The sequence below is a fragment of the Lepidochelys kempii genome, chromosome 1 (assembly GCF_965140285.1).
Source record: "Lepidochelys kempii isolate rLepKem1 chromosome 1, rLepKem1.hap1, whole genome shotgun sequence".
Lineage (NCBI taxonomy): Eukaryota > Metazoa > Chordata > Testudines > Cheloniidae > Lepidochelys > Lepidochelys kempii.
Window position 1 is genome coordinate 253,347,720 of NC_136380.1, and position 20,556 is coordinate 253,368,275.

Consider the following 20,556-nt stretch of genomic DNA (forward strand, 5'->3'; position numbering starts at 1 on the left):
ACTTTTAGGCAGCCTTTTGTATATTTTTATGAATGGAAATGAGCACAGATTTAACACAATAGTTATATTTACAGAAAGTTTCTTTATACCTTCCACACTTGCTACACAGTAAGCAGAAAACCTACTGCAAATAAGAAAGTCCTGTGTCTAATTTCTACATGAGATCTTTCTGCATATTGCAAAGTAGACCAATGAAGAATAAATCAGAACTAGAAAATAAATATATTTCTTACAAGTAGAACCTACGTAGAGTACAAATCTGTGGATATCTGCATCCGCAGACCATGTTTGCGGATCAGATTGGATGCGGATACAAATTTTGTATCTGCGCAGGGCTCGACTTACAAGACATTTTATTTTTAAAAAATAGTTTAATATGCTGAGAAATTAATCCAACATTCCACATCTATGCTTAAAGAATTAACACAGAAACAGGAATCTAGGAAATATCCACATTTAATTAATGGACCTAATTAATGTTCACAAATATATATCTGCATGGCTGCAAAGTGTTTGATTTGTACATGCAGTTGCACATATAGGCAAGCATATGAACCAACACCCAACTTGCTCTAGGATTTCTATATTTTGCCTGCATTATTATCACTTAATACTTGTACCTGCATATTTTGGAGATGGAGTTTAAGTGACTCTTTTTGAAAATTTGCCCCATATATCCAAGAGAAAACCCTTGAAGAATTACATCTTTGAATCCTATATTTAACAGATATAATAATTTCAAAACAGTATTTGTATATGATTTCTTTCAACTTTCCCCCTTTCTTATACTAACTTTAAATATGTACTAATAGCCTCCTGTTTTTCCTCTCTCTCTCTCACATGCACTTCGATGTTTCTGGTACAGAAAACCAAGAGTCACTGCTATTATTTTAAATTACCCTGTTTCTGACACCAAAGTTACAACTTGAAATTAATGTAGTAGATACCCACCCACTGCAGCTGAACTTTAGTGTTATAATCTTTTATAAAACATGTATAGAGATTTGTTGATATTTATTATAAAATAATCATATTACAGCCTTACCATTGATTACTGGAGTATAAACAACAATCCCAACCAAATTAGGATCAGAAACAGTTGTGTCCAGAATAAGGCCACCAATGCTGAAAAATATAAAGTACAACATTTAGAAGAAAGCAAACAGGTGCACCAATATTTATTTTTCAAATTCTATCAATCAATCTTTAAGTATTCAAAATTCTTAGTAACACTTATTCAAAAAGTGACCTGAAAATGTTGCTCTCTCACTGTCCATCCCGCCAGCCCCCACTTTTTCAAGGAAAGTTTGAGCATACAGTTTCACTGCTCTTGAGGACATTATTAGTGAAAAACACACAGTTTAATCAATGTTCCTTTTAAAAACAGCTTTTGCACCTGAGACGTTTGAAATAGGAACCTGATATTTGGAAAAGGGAGGTCCTGATGTCAAAAAGGTACCTTTCACTGGCCTTGTGAAAATCCTTTCAGATTTAGCAGATTTATAAGTCATGGAGAATTACTATTTTAAACACACACGTTAGAATTACCAGCATCGTTTATTATTTGTATTGTAGGACTGCCTAGAGGCAGCGATGGAGATCAGCACCATACAAACATAGCATAAGACAGTCCCTGCCCAGTCAGTGAGGACTTGTCCCTTTATTTTCTGAATGTTCCAGTCACAGTCCACATGCTCCCAAAACAAGCTGCACCTCCACAACTGTAAGCATACAATACACAGATCTCTAGCTACAAACAAGATGTAGACAAAAATAGATCCTCTCCTCTGACCTGAGCACTATATCCCTGGCAAATTTTAAGTTCCTGCAGAGCTATCAAGCATTTGGCCCACAGAACAGTCTTTCCTCCAGCCCTCAGTTCCCTCTTCATAAACATCCAGCCCATAATTGCTGCAGTTCAAAAGGGCCAGAGCAACAAGTAGGAGGACCTGAGGAGGGAGTTTGTGCCCATTTCACCAGAGGCAACTGAGCTCCTTCTCCCTTGCCATTTCTACAACCATGACCCCACAGCTCAGGCTTGAAAAGGAGTCTCCTTCCCCCGTTTGCTGCTGCTCCTCCTCTCTCCCACCATTTATTTTTGTTCTGTGCAGCTCAGGCTTTATCTTCACTGCTAATAAAGATGAGGGTTTTTTTAACTTGAGGTAACTAACATGTAGAACTATCCCAAGGTAAAAGCACAGTTTCATGGTCTCTGTGTATATAATGTCTTCTGCAGTTTCCACAGTATGCATCCGATAAAGTGAGCTGTAGCTCATGAAAGCATATGCTCAAATAAATTGGTTAGTCTCTAAGGTGCCACAAGTACTCCTTTTCTTTTAGTGAAGACCTGGCACTTCAATTTTACCCACCAGCTAAACAGCCCTATACCCTTGCTAGCAGTTCACCTTGGCTAGGCCTACCCAACATGCAATCACACCTTCAACCACAGTACAGACATACCTGGGAGCCTAAAACACACAAACAACCCCAGTCTTGCTGAATGTTACCACCCCTTCACCCTTGTCCAGGTGAATCCTTCTGAGACATTGTCTTTATTTACCCTTCACCAGGGGTGGCAGGTTTGTAGACATTTTAGTGGTGCCCAGAACCCGCCCCTGCCCAAACTCCGCCCCCCATCTGCCCAAGGCTCTGGGAGGGAGTTTGGGTGGGGGAGGAGGTCTGGGGTGCAGGCCCTAGGCTGGGGCAGGGGATTGGGGTGCAGGCTCTGGGAGGGAATTTGGGGATGGGAGGGGGTGCAGGGGTGAGGGCTGTGGGGTGTGGCTGCAGATGAGGGGTTTGGGGTATGGGAGGGGCTCAGGGCAAGAGTAGGGATATAGGGGTGAGGGCTCTGTCTGGGGCTGAGAATGAGGGGTTTGGGGTATGGGAGGGGCTCGGGGTGAGAGTAGAAGTGTGGGGGTGAGGGCTCTCTCTGGGGCTGGGGGGCTTGGGGAGTTAGAGAGGCTCAGGGCTGGGGCAGAGGGTTGGGGGGATGAGGGCTCTGGCTGGGGCTGGAGATGAGGGGTGTGTGGTGGTGGAAGGGGCTCAGGGCTGGGGCAGAGGGTTAGGGTGCGGTGGGGGGGTGAAAGCTCTGGCTAGGGGTGTGGGCTCTGGGCTGGAGCAGGGCTGGGGATGAGTTTGGGGTGCAGGCAGGCTGCTCCGGGACAGGGGCCAGAGAGGAGGACTCCCCCCAGCCCTTTCCCTGCTGGCAGCAGCGAGCTCTGGGGGAGGAGCCCCCCTTCCCCTCCCCCCCCCCAGCAGCACACTCACCCCCACCACTGTCACTGCATGTGCTCCTAGGGCCCCTCTCAGGTCCAGGAATCTCCCTCGCCTCCCCCGTGGTGGGTGCCAGGGGATGCTGCGTGCACCTCCTCCCCTGCTGTTGCCCCTAACTGTAGCCTCACTGGGGGTGGGGGATGGGGCTGCCTCCTTGCCCAGTATGGGGCAGGAGCGGTGACTGCAGGTGGGGGACCCCCTGTGCTGGTGGAGCGTCCCACCGGAAAAGGAAGGGTCTGAGGTGGAAGGGCAGGCTCAGTCTGCCCTGGCAGTTAAAATGGGGGGCACTAGGACCCTGCAGCAGCAGTTGCTGCAGGGAGGCAGCATGGAGCTGCATGGAAGAGGCAGAGGCAAGGAGCTCTGCTCCAGGGCCCGGGGAGGCACGCGAGGGCAGCAGGTGGGGCCGGGCGGGACACTTGGCCCCAAATATTGGTGGAGCTGGGCCCCTGGGCTCTGAATATTGCTGATGCTAAGGCACCACATGGAGGTATAACTCGCCATCCCTGCCCTTCACTAAGCCTTGGAGACCACTGTCATGCATACCACTGGTTCTCAGTCTGTAGTCCGCAGACCCTTGGGGGGTCCTCAGACTATGTTTAAGATTTCCAAAGGAGTCCACACCTCTACTCAAAATTTTTTAGGGGTCTGCAAATGAAAACAGGTTGAGAACCACTGATGTATGCCACCAAACTGCTGACAATCCCCATGGCAAGAAGACTGCTACTGACAAAACCCATAAAATTTAGTGCTGAAATGAGGCACACTTCCTCTCTCAAGGTACAACATGTACCTCTGTTCACAGCACAGTCACAGATCTGCAAGCCGCTCCAACTAATCCTTTTACCATTCAACACAGCGACACCTAACAAAGTGAATGCAAGGGCATGCATGCAAATAACTGCTGGAATCCAAATCTGTGGAACACAACATAAACAATGGGCACAATTCCCTTAGTCCTTCCTCTTCTCTGCTAATTGTGACTTCATAGATTTTAAGGCCAGAAGGGACCATTAGATTATCTAGTCCATAGAATTTCAAGTTTTGAGCCTAATAATTTGTATTTGACTAAAGCAAACTTTCCAGAAAGGCATCCAGTCTTGAATTAAAGACTTAGAGAGATGGAAAAATCCACCATTTTCTTTAGTATTTTTTAATCTTTATACCACCCTTACTGAACATTCTCAGTGGCTACTGCCAGCTCTAGGAGATCAGAGCTAAGGTTGTATACATTGCAGGGGAGAGGTGTACCTCAACTCTGTACAGTATATCCTGGTTTTCAGAGGTTTAAGTTTAGCTACTCTCCACATTCTGGAAGGGCACAAGGCATCACTGGACAATCTTAACTCTGCATTAATGAAGTTTTGTGGTTTTTAATAAGACAAGGAATAACAGGTAGATTCAGATAGGGGAGCACCAGGAAACAATTAAAAAAAATTACTTACCTGCTTATAAGCATAGCAGTTATAACAGGCTCCCATCCTGAATAGAGAACAGTTCTTGTAGCTGGATGTTTGGCAGCTATTACAATCCACATAGGAGTCAGAGCCAAGAAAAAGGCACCAACTAAAGGAGATATATAGTAATATGTCTCTAAAATAAAAAACAAAACTTTGATTTAGCCTTTTTGGGGTTCCTACAAATTTCCCCCCAATGAATTTAAACTTTAACATGGAATTCTGTTCTACATATTATCCATTTTTATACTGTCCTTATCACCATAGTATCCAAGTGTCTTCCAGTAGAGCATTATGTGACATGAATAATATCACATACATTCCTTCTTTCATCCTTTGCCCAGGGGACAAATCATATGTGCAGTGTAGTGTTTTGTTTTGGGAGGAGTTTGGGGTTTTTTTTGTTAAGTGTAAACACTGCGCTGTGTATCTATGTTAGAGAAGATAAAGAAGACCTGGAAAACAGAACAAACTTTGTGATACATATCTCTAATTTTTTTTAGAGAAGTAGAAATCAAGTTTTCATTTATTAATTCAACTTAAACAAACAAATAAGAACACAGTCTTCCTCCTCCCCCAACAATAGCTTGCAAAGTAAGCTCTACAGAAAAAGCAAGCCTTAACTGATTAAATCATAGTGCTTATTATTATGAATATGAATCACTCATGCTAGGTTTTAAATATTTAGGACAGTTCTGAGCAGAATACCAAAATGCCTTTTGTTTTTACTTTGAGTAGCTCATTTTTAAAATTACATATAACCAGCTTGCACAGTGTAATGCTTAAAAATACAACAGCAGGAATTTCATCAAAATTGCATCATAATTCATAGAAAAACAGCAGAGAACAGGGACTCCACAGTAAGGTAATATATTTATAAAGCAGAATTTGCTTATACAAACTGTAGTCTGTCTGCACAGAAAGAGTACAGTTTTCATCCATAAATGAGTTTAGGACTCAGTCCTGCAGTCCTTCCCCACATAAGTTGTCCCATTGATGCTATATTTCCTAATGCACCAACAACATGAATAACGGTATAAGTCACTTAATGGCAAATAAATGTAAATTACATTGTAATGCCCCAATACTATTTTGCATATGCTTAATTTTATGAAAAATAAAGCACTTTTTAGTATTAAACAATCAGCTGTATTTTGCCCACATGTACAAAATTTGGGCAAAACATTTATCCCTAACAAGTTTTGAATGACAACACAAAGAAAAACTCTAGAGTTAGAGTCAAAGCTATTGTACAAAATGATTCATGAACTACAGTTCAAACAAATATAGATTCCCTCTGCAACACAACAAGACAGTAATATTTCAAAAATGCTGTGTAAATAGCCAGCTGCAGGGGCTGCCTCACAAATTTCAAGAAGCCAAACTAACCCACAGCTGGCGATCAATGCTCTCACAGGCTGAACTGAGTAAACTTTGAAGTTAACAATAACTGTATGGAACAGATATACAGCTATACAAATCGACACAGGCTGTCATATAAAGTTTATATCCAATTAATCAAAAAGCATTATGAAACTTCAGAAGGGTGCTCAAAACTGGCCTAACTTTGCTCCCATTGAAGTCAAGAGTGAGTCTTCAAAGGAAATAGAATTAGGCCAGTGCTTTTTAAATCCTACCCTTACTCCCCACCTTTTAGTATTCACACACACTTCAATTCCTTGAAGAGTGGGGAAAAATATGAAACGTCATTTGCCTACTCCATATAAATAGCCAGGCATAAACAGAACTGTGTAGATAAACTAAATACTAGGATACCATCAAAGGAAGGAACTTCCAAGGAGAAGACCATACAATCAGTTCCTAAGAAAATTAAGTCTAGTATAGCATACAGTCAGCCTAAAACTTTTTATTTCTGCTTCACAGCTGCATTAGGTCATTAGTCTCTCTTTAGGGACGGGGTCACAACCAAACATCAGGAGGCCATGACTACCTTAGCAATATGGGAAGGGCAAATGATAAGGTGGTCTCAGCTTCATATTAGTCAATTTTCAAGCTCTAGGCTAGACTACTACAACTCACCTACGTGGGCTTAAAGGCAAAGACCATCCAAAAATTAAAGCAAGTGGCTGCCCACTACCAATACTCTAAATTCCACTGGCTACCTATCTATTTAATAAGAAGTCCAAAGACACAAGGCATTTCATAGGCTAGAACAAAGTATCTCAGAGACTGTCATGATGGATTATGAATGAACGTCTGTGATGCTCTAACAATGACAATGCAGCCACTCAGGTCTAGATTCAGACTTTTGGAAATAGAGAGCAGAATATTCTGAGCTTTGCGAGACTCTAGCTATGAAACAGTTTACTAGAAAAATTCAGACAGAGTCTGACCTTGTTCAGGACTAAATTCAAGATCCACTTCTTCTATGAGGCCCTTTTATAGCAGTGCCATCTTCCCTGCATGGCCAATCCACGAGGGGGGGGGGGGGGGTTGAGAGAGAGAAAAAAAAAAGTACCACCACCAGAGAGAAAGAAGAAAAAGGAAACACACAGTAAATAGAGAAAATAGTTGTCTAGTACTTAGATTACATGGTGAAATGAGTCTTAGCTAAAGAAAGGTGTACAAGGACCCCAAAGAAGTTTCATATGAACCCTCATTTATTCTATGCATTCATTCATCGACCCCATGAAAACTGTGATCTCAATCAGCCTTCCGTTACAAGAAACATACACTTCACATTTATCCAGTGTGCAGTTCATCTACAGTGACTTGAATAATAAATCTAATGCCACTCAAAAAAATGCAACCGTTATTGGAAGACAAATATGAATTGGAGATACTATACTTCTCAGTAAAGTTAAAAATCTTCATAGGATAATAGGGACCAATATAATTTGTCTTCTTAATAGAGATTTGGGAAGGTTAAGAGACATTACTGAATTTTCTATCTTTAATAAAAGAAAAGCCAGTGTTTTTGAAGTTCATAACAGCACCAGGACATGTACATGTATTTTTTTGGCATTAACACAAAGTTCTGTGAGGAAAATCCTCATTTTCTGAAGATTATAAACTGAGTTTCCAAATCCTTAAAAATGATTTTATCAGAGCTTCAACAACACAGATACACTTTTCACTTTAATAAATTAGGTGTTAGAATTTCAAACCCTTTGCATACTAAAACTTTTGTAGTCAAAGAGTACAGACTTTATTCCCAATTATGATCCTACAGAGCCCTCTAGTGTTCCAATAGGCAGTGCTACTACTCATGTGAAATAAATTACACTTGATCAAGGCAGCTAATCTAACCTGTTAGTAGTCAGTAGAAGTGAAGTAGTACATCTTCTACAGCAGAATACAGAGCTTCAGCACTATTTAACTACCTTTAACTGATCATATGAATAATTAAAATATTAGTTAATGTGTTTTATAACACCACTCATTTGTCTAGTGTAGACAAAGACTTAGGAGGCTTAGGGGTTCTAAGCATTTAAGGTGGCAGGGTCCTGAAGGCTACCCCAAAGCTGATTAAATGCTTCAACAAGCATAAGCATCTGACGAGATATTTTAATACCTGATAATTATCTCTTAAAGTCCTTGTATATCAGTCTAGACACACGGGTATATTTCCTCTTATTAACTGAAGATGTAACTTTTTTATTACATAAAATCCAATATAAGAGGATTTATATTGAAATATATTGTCTTGATGGGTCCATCTCTGAAAAACTCATGAAATCTTGAAAGCATGTAGATTTTTCAGTTTATTAATTCTCAGAAAACAAAAACACGCAAAAAAATTCACCCTTATTATTATGTTTCCATGAAGCATTCCAAGCAAAAAGACTTCACCCAACTCTATATTTGTTCTGCATTGTATTGTCATTCTCATCATGCTTCACAACACCATTGTGTGACGAAAACATGGTGGCACTTGCTCTAGCACCGTGGCAAAGACAACATACGTTTAGTCCCTCCTATCACAGAGCAGGATGATCAATCAAAAGTGGGACCACACCCTTTCACAGAAAGGTATGCAATCACCACTAGTTCTTTCTCCCCTCACAGTCTCTTCCTCCTGAGGCAATTCTCCCTATGCTAATGGAGGCCAGGAATTTAAATCTCACTTCAGTAAATTTCTGCAGTCAGCCTTGTAGGGAAGTACAGTATATTCAGAGGAAGATGGAGAAGTGAATTCACCCTGCTTTATTACTACCTTGATGAGTATGAGGTTCTTTACAATGGGCCACGTTACCACTCCTACTTCTTCTTGCTCTGATGTTGAGAAGATTTCCTAAAAGGCAGGAGGCTAGTAGTGGACAAATAAATCATAGGAAATGAAGAACGCCAAGACATTCCTGATTCTCAGTCCCATGAAAGAAGAGAACTTAATCTTTTCAAGAAAAGCTCTACCAAAAAAAACATCTGAAAGCCTGAAACTATAAGAAGTGAGACATTACTATTCTTGAGAAATTAAACTCTAGCAATCCTTTCAAGGGCTTTATTGTATATTCTCATATTAGACAGAGTAACAGTGTGAGGGATGTACCAGACAGGAATTCCTCACCAGCAAATTAAAACCCTCTATATCCCCTATGAAAGGAGAACACAAAGACAATGACAAAGAACCCAAGGGTAGATGCAGTCATCTCAGAAGTAGCCAGATAGATTATATGTTCCATGAAAAGGGCAGTATCTCTGAAGCGGCCCTAAGGAAGGAAAGATGGAAATGACGAAATGCCATTTGAGTATTCTAGAGCATCCTTTCAAGCATTTATGTACACAGCTTACTCCTCAATGTCAGTAAGCAAATGATTTGGATGGCTGCAGAAGCAGAGAAAGAACAGTTAAAATTGGCCAAGATTCTTCTTTTTCAGAGTTCTGCTATATTCTTGGCCATACATGACAATCAGAAGAACTTCAAAAGCCATGGTTGTGTACATCTCAGCAAGAATCTAACGCTAAGCTATTAGCATGCTCCTGTAAAAAGGAATCTGCAGTCTGGTGAACATCATGACACTGAGCCTTCTTCAGTATGAGTTGACTCTATTCCTCTCACTCAAACAGGCAGCCCAGGTCCTAGAACACGGGCCGGCAACCTTCAGCATTCGGCCCATCAGGGTAATCCGCTGGCAGGATGCAAGACATTTTGTTTACGTTGACTGGCCGCAGCCACGGCTCCCCAGAGCTCCCAGTGGCTGTGATTCACCATTCCCTGACAATGGGAGCTGCGGGAAGCAGCGTGGGCCACAGGGAGGTGCTGGCCGCTGCTTCCTGTAGCTCCCATTGGCCAGGAACAGCAAACCGCGGTCACTGGGAGCCGTGAGGGGGCCATGTCTGCGGATGGTCAACATAAACAAAATGTCTCACGACCTGCCAGTGCATCAACCTGATGAGCCATTTGCCAAAGGTTGCCGACCCTGTCCTAGAATCCACAGTAATAGTTTCAAGAGCTATACAAACATAAAAACCCTAGTTCTGCCATAAAAGTAGAAAAATAGGCAAAAACATGACCAGTCCACAACCAAAGTGAGTTGGGAGAGATAGATGTGTGATTCACATGTTCATAGCCTACCAATCTCAACTCCTAGATGACTGAGGGGAAAAAAAAGGTCACTGGGAAGCCAGACAAAATGCAACTCTGGCCAACAACCTGACAGTGTTAAAACACTGCCACTTGAGGTTAGTAGTCAGTAGGACTCATTGTAGACCTCATTTATGTGGTGGGTCTAATCTCATGGTAGTTCTCCACTTTTCATCTTTTAAGATTGAATTAGAAAGTCAGTGTTATGGTTAAGCAGTCCTTGCTGCCATGTACAGGGCTATTATAAAATCGACGAGTTTAGGTTCAGAAAATAATTTTCTATCCTCGGAAGACAGACAAAACACAGACAACAAGGGAAGAGTAGCACCATTCTGTGGAGCAGCTAGCAACAATCACTACTGTTGAGCAGTGGTGATTCCCAGAGGAAAAAGCAGTAAAAAGTTAAGACCAGTTTGATGATGCCCACAAGTTAGGTCGTTTATAATTTAAAAGCCCAATATTTTGTTGCAATTTGGGGAATAGCAAGAGTCCTTTGTTATTTCAATAGATTAATTTTTCCAGTTTATGCTATTTTTAGCTTTATTTTATCAAGATATTTGATTTGCATGTATAAATATATAGCCTTGACTCTAGGCACTTTAATGATGACTAAAACCACAAACCATTCAAAAACAGAAGCAGACCTCTACACAAAGACCTTGTCTACACTGGCAAGTTTCTGTACAGTAAACCAGCTTTCTGCATTGTAACTTCCGAGGTGTACACACTGACGAGCCACTCAGTGCGCAGAAACTGCACAGTTGCAGTGCTGTAAAAAAGCCATCCTGATGAGAGGCATACAGCTTTCTGCGCCGGGGGTACAGGGCCACGGTGCCAGTGTAGACACCCTGGTCAAGTGCTGCAACCGGGAGGTGTCCCAGAATGCCTGTTCTTGCCTCTCTGGTCATCAGTTTGAATTCTACTGCCCTGCCCTCAGGTGATCAACCGTCGTCCCCACCCCGTAAATTCCTTGGGAATTTTGAAAGTCTCCTTCCTGTTTGCTCAGTGATGCGTGCAGTGGTCTCAGCGCATCTTTCCAGGTTGCCACGCGTGTTCCACGCACCAGGCAATCCCCCGCTTGGAGCAATGCCGAGCTGCTGGACCTCATCAGCATTTAGGGAGAGGAGGCTGTCCAGTCCCAGCTGTGCTCCAGCTGCAGGAATTATGATACCTACAGACAGATTTCACGATGCATGACAGAAAGGTGCCATGACTAGGACACACTGCAGTGCAGGGTCAAAGTGAAGGAGCTGCGGAACACCTACCATAAGGCGCGGGAGGCAAACCGCTGCTCTGGTGCTCCGCCCACGAGCTGCTGGTTCTACAAAGAGCTGGATGCGATACTCGGTGGCGACCCCACCTCCACTGCGAAGGCCACTGAGGATACTTGGGTGGCTTGCGTGCCACTTGAGAGTGGACCGAGCCAGGAGGAGGAAATCTGGGACAAGGATGTGGAGGGAGACCCAGAGGCAGAGGACAACTGGGAGGTCAGAGATGCATGCAGCCAGGAGTGCTTTTCTACCCCAGAGGAGGCTAGCCAGTCACAGCTATTGGATCTTGGCGAAGCGCAAACTGGAGAGGAGGCTCCTGGTAAGTGGATTTGATTTTGGGAATCACTGAAGTAAGTTGTTGGGGGCAGGAGGGTTGCAGAAAGCAGGCTTGTGTCTGTATGATGTGCTTACCACCACATGCCTAGTCTGAGCGGCGAAACAGGCTGTTGATTGACTCCCTCACTTCACGGGAATCTGCCTCAGAGATCTCCAGGAAATCTCATGGAGATACTGGGCAATCCACTGCTGTAGGTTCTTTGGCAGAGTTGCTTTGTTTCTTGCTCCATTAAGGGTAACTTTACCGCACCACTCTGCAGACACTGGGAGGGGGGGGGGGGGGAGGATCCATTGCTGCACACAGGTGAGCTGCATAAGGGCCAGGGTGGAAGCCGCAATCTTGGAGAAGACCCTCCTTTGATTCCCTGCTCACCCTCAGCAGCGAGATATCTTCCATAATGAACAAAGCCTGTGGAAAATATGGGGACAGGAATGATTACCAGGCCACCCCTACACTGCTGGTTCTCTCCAAGAGCCATGTAGGGTCCGGGAACACTGATTTCCCCTGCCCCTGCAGCTACTCACCATTTTGGGGATCTTGTGGCTCATATGTGCTTGCCTGGGGACAGGCAGTTAGTGACAGGTATGTGAATAGTGGCTGTGTTTTAAATCACTGGATCAGTGTTCTGTGTGTTTCAGACAATACTGCTTCTGTAAAATGTTGCCTTTTGGCTTCACAGAGTTGACCTTGGAAGCCCAGCCTCCCTCTTTGTTATCGCTGGCTGAACAGCTGCGCAGAATTAGAAAGTGGCCATGAAGAACTAAGGAGGACTTTCTGCGTGAGGTTATGATGCACTCCGTGGCCGAAAAACAGGAACTGAAGGAGTCATGGGACAGTGAGAAGAGGGACTGAAAGGAGAACACAGCACGCCAGAATGAAGCCACGAAGCGGATCTTAAACATTATGGAGCGCCAAGCAGACACGCTCCAGGCGATACAAGCACTGCAAACCGAGCATCTCCAAGTCCACCCTCCCTTGCAGCCTCTGTCGCAAAACTCTTTCCCATGCGCCCCCCAGACTCTGCCAACACACTCTTATCAACCTCCTGGCTCCAGTCTGTACCCGCGGCATTCCACTCCTCCCCTGTCACATTCCAGCACTGCGGACTCCCAGTACCCACTGCACTCAACACCCATCCCTCTGCAGATTAGCCCTTCCCAAGTACAGTGCCCACTGCATTGTACTTCAAAAGGAGAAGGTTGGATATGATCTCTGGACATACACAAATCTTTAAGCGTCCCGGGACCCCCCATCCTCCTGGGACCTTCCCTTCCCCCATCCCCCTCAGTGCTGATGTGGTTTTTTTTGTTTGTCTCTCTCCTCCGGTTGTTATTTTTTAATAAAAGAATTGTGTTGGTTTGAAAGCAATCTTTATTCTATTAATTGAAAGCAAACAGAGCCCTTCAAAGCAACACACTACTATCTTAAACCTTCATAGTGCATCGTCTGCACCAATCACAATCACTTCCTAGCATTACAAGCACTGCACTCCCGAACATAGCAACAAATATTAGTGGCTTTCAGCTTCAAATTGCTGGCTCAAGGCATCCCTGTTCCTTATGGCAGCATGCTACACCCCTCTAATACCCCTAGTCTCTAACTGTTCAAATTCAGCCTCCAGGAGCTGAGCGTCAGTGGTCCAGCCCAGAGAGAAGCTTTCACCTTTCCCTTCACAAATATTATGTAGCATACAGCACGCGGCTATAAGCATAGGAATATTGTCATTGGCCAGGTCCAGTTTCCCATATAGGCAGTGCCTACAGGCCTTTAAATGGCCAAAAGCACACCCAACAGTCATTCTGTATTTGCTCAGCCTGTTGTTGAACCACTCCTTGCTGCTGTCAAGGTGCCCCGTGTATGGCTACATAAGCCACGTCATTAAGGGGTATGCAGGGTCTCCCAGGATCACAACAGGCATTTTGACTTCCTCTACGGTGATCTTCTGGTCCGGGAAGAAAGTCCCTGCTTGCAGCTTCCTGAACAGGTCAGTGTTCCGAAAGATGTGTGCATCATGCACCTTTCTGGACCAGCCTGCGTTAAGATCTGTGAAACGCGCACGGTGATCCACAAGCGCCTGGAGAACCATAGAGGAATATCCCTTCCGATTAATGTACTCGGTGGCTAGGTGGTCTGGGGCCAGAATTGGAATATGCATGCCATCTATCACCCCTCCTCAGTTAGGGAAGCCCATTTGTGCAAAGCCATCCACAATGTCATGCACGTTGCCTAGAGTCATGGTCTTTTGGAGCAGGATGCGATTAACGGCCCTGCACACTTCCATCAACGAGTCCAACAATCAACTTTCCCACTCCGCTCTACCGATCGGTTAGTGACCGATCGGTAGAAGTCTGGAGTAGCCAGCTTCCACAGTTCAATTGCCACGCACTTCTCGAGGGACAGGGCAGCTCTCACTCATGTCCTTTTGCCGCAGGGCTGGGGCAAGCTCATCACACAGTCCCACGAATGTGGCTTTCCTCATCCAAAAGTTCTGCAGCCACTGTTTGTCACCCCAGACGTGCATGACGATGTGATCCCACCACTCGTGCTTGTTTTCCGAGCCCAAAAGCAGCGTTCCATTGTGGTCAGCACCTCTGTTAATGCCACAGGCAATCTCGTGACATAGCTACTATACATAGCAAAATCAATGTCGCACTCCTCTTGCCTTTGTAGTTTAAGGAATAACTCCACTGCCACTCATAATGTGTTAGTCAGAGCGAGCAGCATACTGGTCTACTGTTCAGGATCCATTCCTGCAGACCAAAGAGGCAGAGTGCGCAGTACACAAACCGTTGAAAGACGGCACCAAATGCGGATGGAAGCACAGGCATTGCTAAGATGCGAAACAATGCATCATGGGGCATTGGGACAGGACCTCCCCTCCACCTGCCCACAACTCTTAGTGGCAGAAGAGGAAGAGATACTCTGTGGGATAGCTCCCCAGAGTGCAACGCTCCGAATACCGCTGCAAGTGCCGCAAGTGTGTATATGCTATTGTGCAGGAAGCTGACAATGTGAACACACAACAGCGGTTTCCCTTCAGCACTCTCTGAGTGGCACTGTAACGGCCAGCGCTGCAACTCTGCCACTGTAGACATACCCAAAAACAGCTAGCCAACAAAGAAACAAGTAACTACCAGAGCAGATGTGACAAGTCAACCAATGGTCTGGAGAGGGTTAAGATTTGATTTGAAAGTGGACATTCAGAAACTCTAACAAAGCCAGATTCTTTTTCACAGGAAGAGGAGCTAGTTCAGGAGTTTCAGTGACAAGTACATGTGCTGAGTGACTGGGACACTTTTGGACTGGTTAGTATAGTAACATATTGGGAAGGGGAAAAATAGGGACTTCAACTGATTGCAGCTAGTGGCTTGAGATACTGTTTATCTTTAAAAGAATAAATAGCTCTGCCCTAATGTTTCAACCAAAGATCTATCATTTGGTGTCAAAAAGAATGTGTATCTATTTAAATGTTTAACAACAACAAAAGAAGAGCTTCTCAAAGGCAAATGTAGTTAGGAACATACTTACCAAGGCAATCATAAAGACTCTGACTTATCCAAGCTAGTATAGCAAGAGTGATAAGGTCTCCAAAACTCGCTGCAATAGGTGTAGCAACATTGTCAGGATTTATGCCCGTCTTCTTTGATCCAACAATAACTCCAACCATTATTATGCCTAGATTGAAGGTAAGAAGAAAACATGTCAATCTTTATCTACATCGTAATCCCACAGGAAATCTATGGAAAAACTGGAAATCAAAACCAGAGCTCCTGACAACTACAAGCTTGTGCCTTTTTCCTAAGATCATGCTTCCTCCCACTTGACTCAACAACATTTATTTTATTTCTTCTTTTTTTTTTTTTCAAATGAGGTTATTTAATTAGGTATAGTACAGGGGTCGTCAACCTTCGGCATGCAGCCAATCAGGGTAATCTGCTGGTGAGCCACAAGACATTTTGTTTATGTTGACTGTCTGCAGGCAAGGCCGCCCACAGCTCCCAGGGGCTGCAGTTCACTGTTCCTGGCCAATGGGAGCTGTGGGAAGTGGTGGCCAGCATGTCCCTGTGGCCTGCGCTGCTTCCCACAGCTCCCGTTGGCTGGGAACGGCGAACCGTGGCCACTGGTAGGCGTGGGGGGCTGTGCCTGAGGATGGTCAACGTAAACAAAATGTCTCACGGCCTGCCAGCAGATTACCCTGATGGGCTGCGTGCCAAAGGTTGCCAACCCCTGGTCTAGCTGAATGAACTGTCAAAGATTTCATCACTCAATAAATATGCATTAGCTATTATCAGATGCACACATTTTTTTCAGAATGTCCTACCAGAAACTTGGCCACAAGTCACTGAACTGTGTAATTTAAAAAAAAATTCATTATTAGCTACACAGTCAATCAAAACAACACTTTACACAGAGGTCAACAGTTAGTATGCATTCTAAAAACAGCAACACTGAAATTCTTTTTAAGAGTAATTTCCCTATAGTATTCAAATGCCTGTCAAGAATGTTATTCACAGTGTTACATTAGCAATATTATTTGGTACTGAAAAGAATTTTCCCTCTCATCATCCAGTAGACCTAAGAGAGAAGAGAAGCTCTGAAGAGATTTCAATTGTGTTTATTCTATTATTTTTAACATTATTTACATATTTTTTAAATTAATTTCTTCTACTCCTTAAATCACTAGTCAGGAAGACTCAATTTAATCATGGATTTCTACATAATAATACATTCTTGTTGGTAGTTATAACCTTAATACATATTCTTCACAACTCAGAGACAGACGTAGGTTTCATTTTTAGAAGGTACATACTATACATTTTAAGTGATTTATTTTGAAGATTCTTCAGATGAGTTTTATAGCTATATCAGAAAATGAATGATTGTTTGATTATTTCATTTACCAAAGATAACTGAAGCAGATATTTATGAAGTCACTGGGAGGTGAACTATCTCCAATTCCAGCAGGTTAATCATTAATATTTGGAGGATTTTCCTGCCATGCTGTATTAGGAGGAGATCACCACCAGACAGACATTTAAATTGTTTTATTTAACTAAAACAACATCATCAGGTATTCTGGATTTTTTTCTTCAACAGCAAACATATAATATTTTAACAAAACAAGCATACGAATTTTTGAATTTAGTTAAACTTTCAAGTTTTTTAAAATCAGGTTTGTTTTTGTTAAAATTGTTTTTAACTAAAATAGTTAAATGAAATTTTTTTTAAAAAAAACAAAAATTAAAATTGACTATGTCAGCCAGGTCAACATGAGAAACTTAAAATATTGGCTTCTGCAGCTAACTCAGTCGTCTTCACCTTCATTTTCCTGTTTGTACATAATCTGGAAAAGAAAAACAAGCTTTCCTGTTTTTTCAGGTCCCAAACGATTTCTCAATTTGGAATGAATTAGTCCAAAGGAAGAAAATATTCTTTCTACACCAGCAGAAGAAGATACTGCTGTTAAAAGTGAGGTTATCACTTCAACAGTCTCTGAATCCAAGTGCTTAAGTGACTTCCACCAGTTACTTTCTTACTTAAAGTGTTACTTTCTTTAAAACATCATCAGCAAATAGGGTGACCAGACAGCAAGTGTGAAAAATCGGGACGGGGGGGGGATAATAGGAGCCTATATAAGAAAATGACCCCAAAATTGGGACTGTCCCTATAAAATCGGACATCAGGTCACCCTATCAGCAAACATATATTTCTTGAATGCTTCACCCTTAGCTCTGAAGTTTATTATAGTTGGCATTATGGAGGAATGATTGCTGGATGTCCATGTCATAGCCAACTCTTCTTCTACAGCAGTTAAGGTTTGTCCCTGGTTCTGAGCATTGAGAATATTTGCAAGAAAATGAGCTGGAGACAGTGCTTGTCCCGTTCATTTTTTTAATGCTTGTAATTTAACTCTGTAATTGCACATTTCTCTTTTTAAGATCTCACTCCGTCCCTTCCGAATTTCAACAGCGTCAGCAATAAAACAGCTATTTCTCTGCATTTTGTTCAAGGCTACAGAAATAGGCTTCAGGGTACTCAGCATGTGTTCAACACTTCTCTTAAGCCCAATGTTGAGAACTTTGGCTGTGACAGTGCCATCTATTTTTTCACGATTTTGTTCACAAACGGTCATCGGATTAGGCCAATTCTTGATATAGTGCTCAAAACAGTCCACTACTGAGTTCCATCACACATCTTGTGGGAGAGTTAGCTTGGTTCCTCCCATTTTTTTCAGAGCAGCTGCTGCAAAGTGGTTGTTATGGAAGTATTTTGCAATTTCAACAACATTAGCCTTTATTTCTGGAACACTGAAGTCTTTGGCTTGGAGGTGCGTCAAATGAGCACTGCAACCGTATGTTATTAGCTTGGGACTCTCTTCACTCTCTTCTAAATAATTTCTTCTCATGTTGGATACATTTGCAGAATTGTCTGTGACCAAGCTGCATACTAGATATTTGAATTTTTTTCCACAGTTTGTTATAGCTTTTCCTGCTACTTCTTGTAAGTATTCTGCGGTGTGTGCATTTCCTGATGTAGCAATTGTTTCTGTAAGAAAGACATTCCCTTCTTCTGTTGTCACATAAGCACATACAACAGGATCATTGTGGAGATTGCTCCACCCATCAAGACTCAGGTTAACAATTTGACCCTCTAGACCTTTTGCACACTGCTCAATTTCTCTTTCATATGCTTTTTCCAGCAATTTGCCTGTGACATCTGCTCCGTTGCGTGGACTGTATCCTGGTCTTAATGACTGAACCATGTTAATGAAGTGTGGGTTCTCAATCATACGGAAAGGAGAGTTTGTTGCATAAACAAACCAGGCAATTTTTTCATCAATTACCTCTTTTTGTAATCTGCTGGTTCTTATCACAAACTTATCTATGGTTGTTTCTGGATGATGGAGGTTTTTTTTCTTTTTGCTACAGGTGATAGACTATGGCTATGTGACATACATGATGTGACTGAAACACTATCATTGGCAGACAACTCTGAAACTATAGAAAATGATGGTGTTCTTGAGGGTGGATAGTCTTCAGAATCCTGTATGTTGAGGATGAATTCTCCTAAACAAAATAAGTCAATGCAGTTATTTAATTATTATTACTACACTGCTCATTTAGTATTACTCATTGCATTCACTGACACTCAGTACTACTTTAAAGGTGAAATTGTAAAAGGAAGATCTGCCTATTTTACCTATTTATTGTTTATCACAACTGCATCTAAAATGATAGTACCATAGAGTAACCATATTTTTTGCTCAAACATGAGAATTCAAGAATAGTTCAGAAGGAAGACAGGCAGTCCTTAAGACAGAAGTATGAAATAAAGTTTACCAACCTGAAGATTCTGCATGTTCAGACATGTTCCTTTCATCATCTTCAATGCAGCTTCCTCCTGAGAAGGAACACTTCTCATGATGTTGTTTCATTTAGGCAACCAGGCCTTGCATTTCTTTGTTGCACTGTTTGCATTTTGCACGCATGCCTGTCTTACCCACAGATAGAGGAACTTCATTAAAATACTCCCATACTGGGTCTCTTTTACAGCCTGCTGCCGTTATAGGTTTTCCCTTCTAGTGAGAGAATGGTAGGGTAGATCTCAAATCAATGAAGGCTACACTCTGAAAGACCTCAAGACTTCTGGAATATGCTGCTCAAAACAGTTTCACTTTTGTTTCTAACTGCCTGTCCCTCCCTTCTCACATTTATCTCCAGACTTCTTCTCCTTGTCCAGATCTATTCTGCCCCCAACAATCTTCTATTCATTAAACTTTTTGAAACTTTGCACTTTTGGAGAGAGGTAAGGGACTGACTCTGTGTACACACATTTGCAGAGGGAAAATAGGGTTGAGGTCTGTTATTTCTCACCTCTATATATTATTTATTTGTTTAAAAATATTTTTGCTGTTAACAAGCATGTTATCTCTGGAGACACAAATTCACAGTTTGAGAACTGCAAAACTAAGCATCTCTGATGGTATCTTCTAGACTCAGCACTGAGTCCCATTGGGTAGATAGAAAGATTAACCTAAATAATCTATACAGAAGCCCCTGGAATCCCATAAGATTGGGTCCCTAAATTCATGAACTATTGGAACTCATTTACAAAACTTTCTTAAACATTACATGAATATATTGTCTTATACTAAAGAATTAGAACTTATAATCCCTATTCCATGATGAGATATCTTTGAGCTATAATGTATCTTAATTAAAACTATCTTTTTAGATAGGATTTTTTTTGATAAAATGCTTTTTGAGGAAAAAAGCAATTTAAATTAAAAAAATCTGATTTTTTAATTTTTTTTTTAAATCATTGATTTTTATCCACGCTGTTCCACAGTCATAAGTAGGATTTTGTCTCAGTTCCCATTTATGAAGGAGGTAGGCCCATCTGCTTTGTGATGTGCAGATGTGGTTCAAAAGTGGACCATATTTTCTGTGGGAATGAAAAACCACTGGGTTCTCTCTGGTTGGGTCCCTGATGAGATGTTTGCTTGGGATTTTGGTATCCTTCCACCTTGCTTGCCATTGAACTTCTGTCTGAGTCTTCAAACTCTTGCGTTGCAAGCCAAAAAAGGATTTTCTGGATTTGAGTCAGAATCTTGGTATGTTATTTAGGACTTCATATACTGGAAGATCCTTGCTTCCTTGAATATAATACGATTTC

At 42.3% G+C, this 20,556-nt stretch overlaps 1 protein-coding gene across 3 annotated transcripts in view; it reads right to left on the reverse strand.

Moving 5' to 3' along the window:
* The window catches only part of SLC41A2 (solute carrier family 41 member 2), a 96,451-nt gene that overhangs the window by 32,987 nt on the left and 42,908 nt on the right, over nt 1-20,556 (reverse strand). For all 3 annotated transcript variants that reach the window (XM_073323973.2, XM_073323974.2, XM_073323990.1), the window contains 3 exons: nt 15,409-15,555; nt 4,716-4,863; nt 1,046-1,125 (listed from right to left, as the gene is read on the reverse strand). In XM_073323973.2, the coding sequence (XP_073180074.1) occupies nt 1,046-1,125; nt 4,716-4,863; nt 15,409-15,555 (375 nt within the window). The remainder of the gene's footprint in view (nt 1-1,045; nt 1,126-4,715; nt 4,864-15,408; nt 15,556-20,556) is intronic.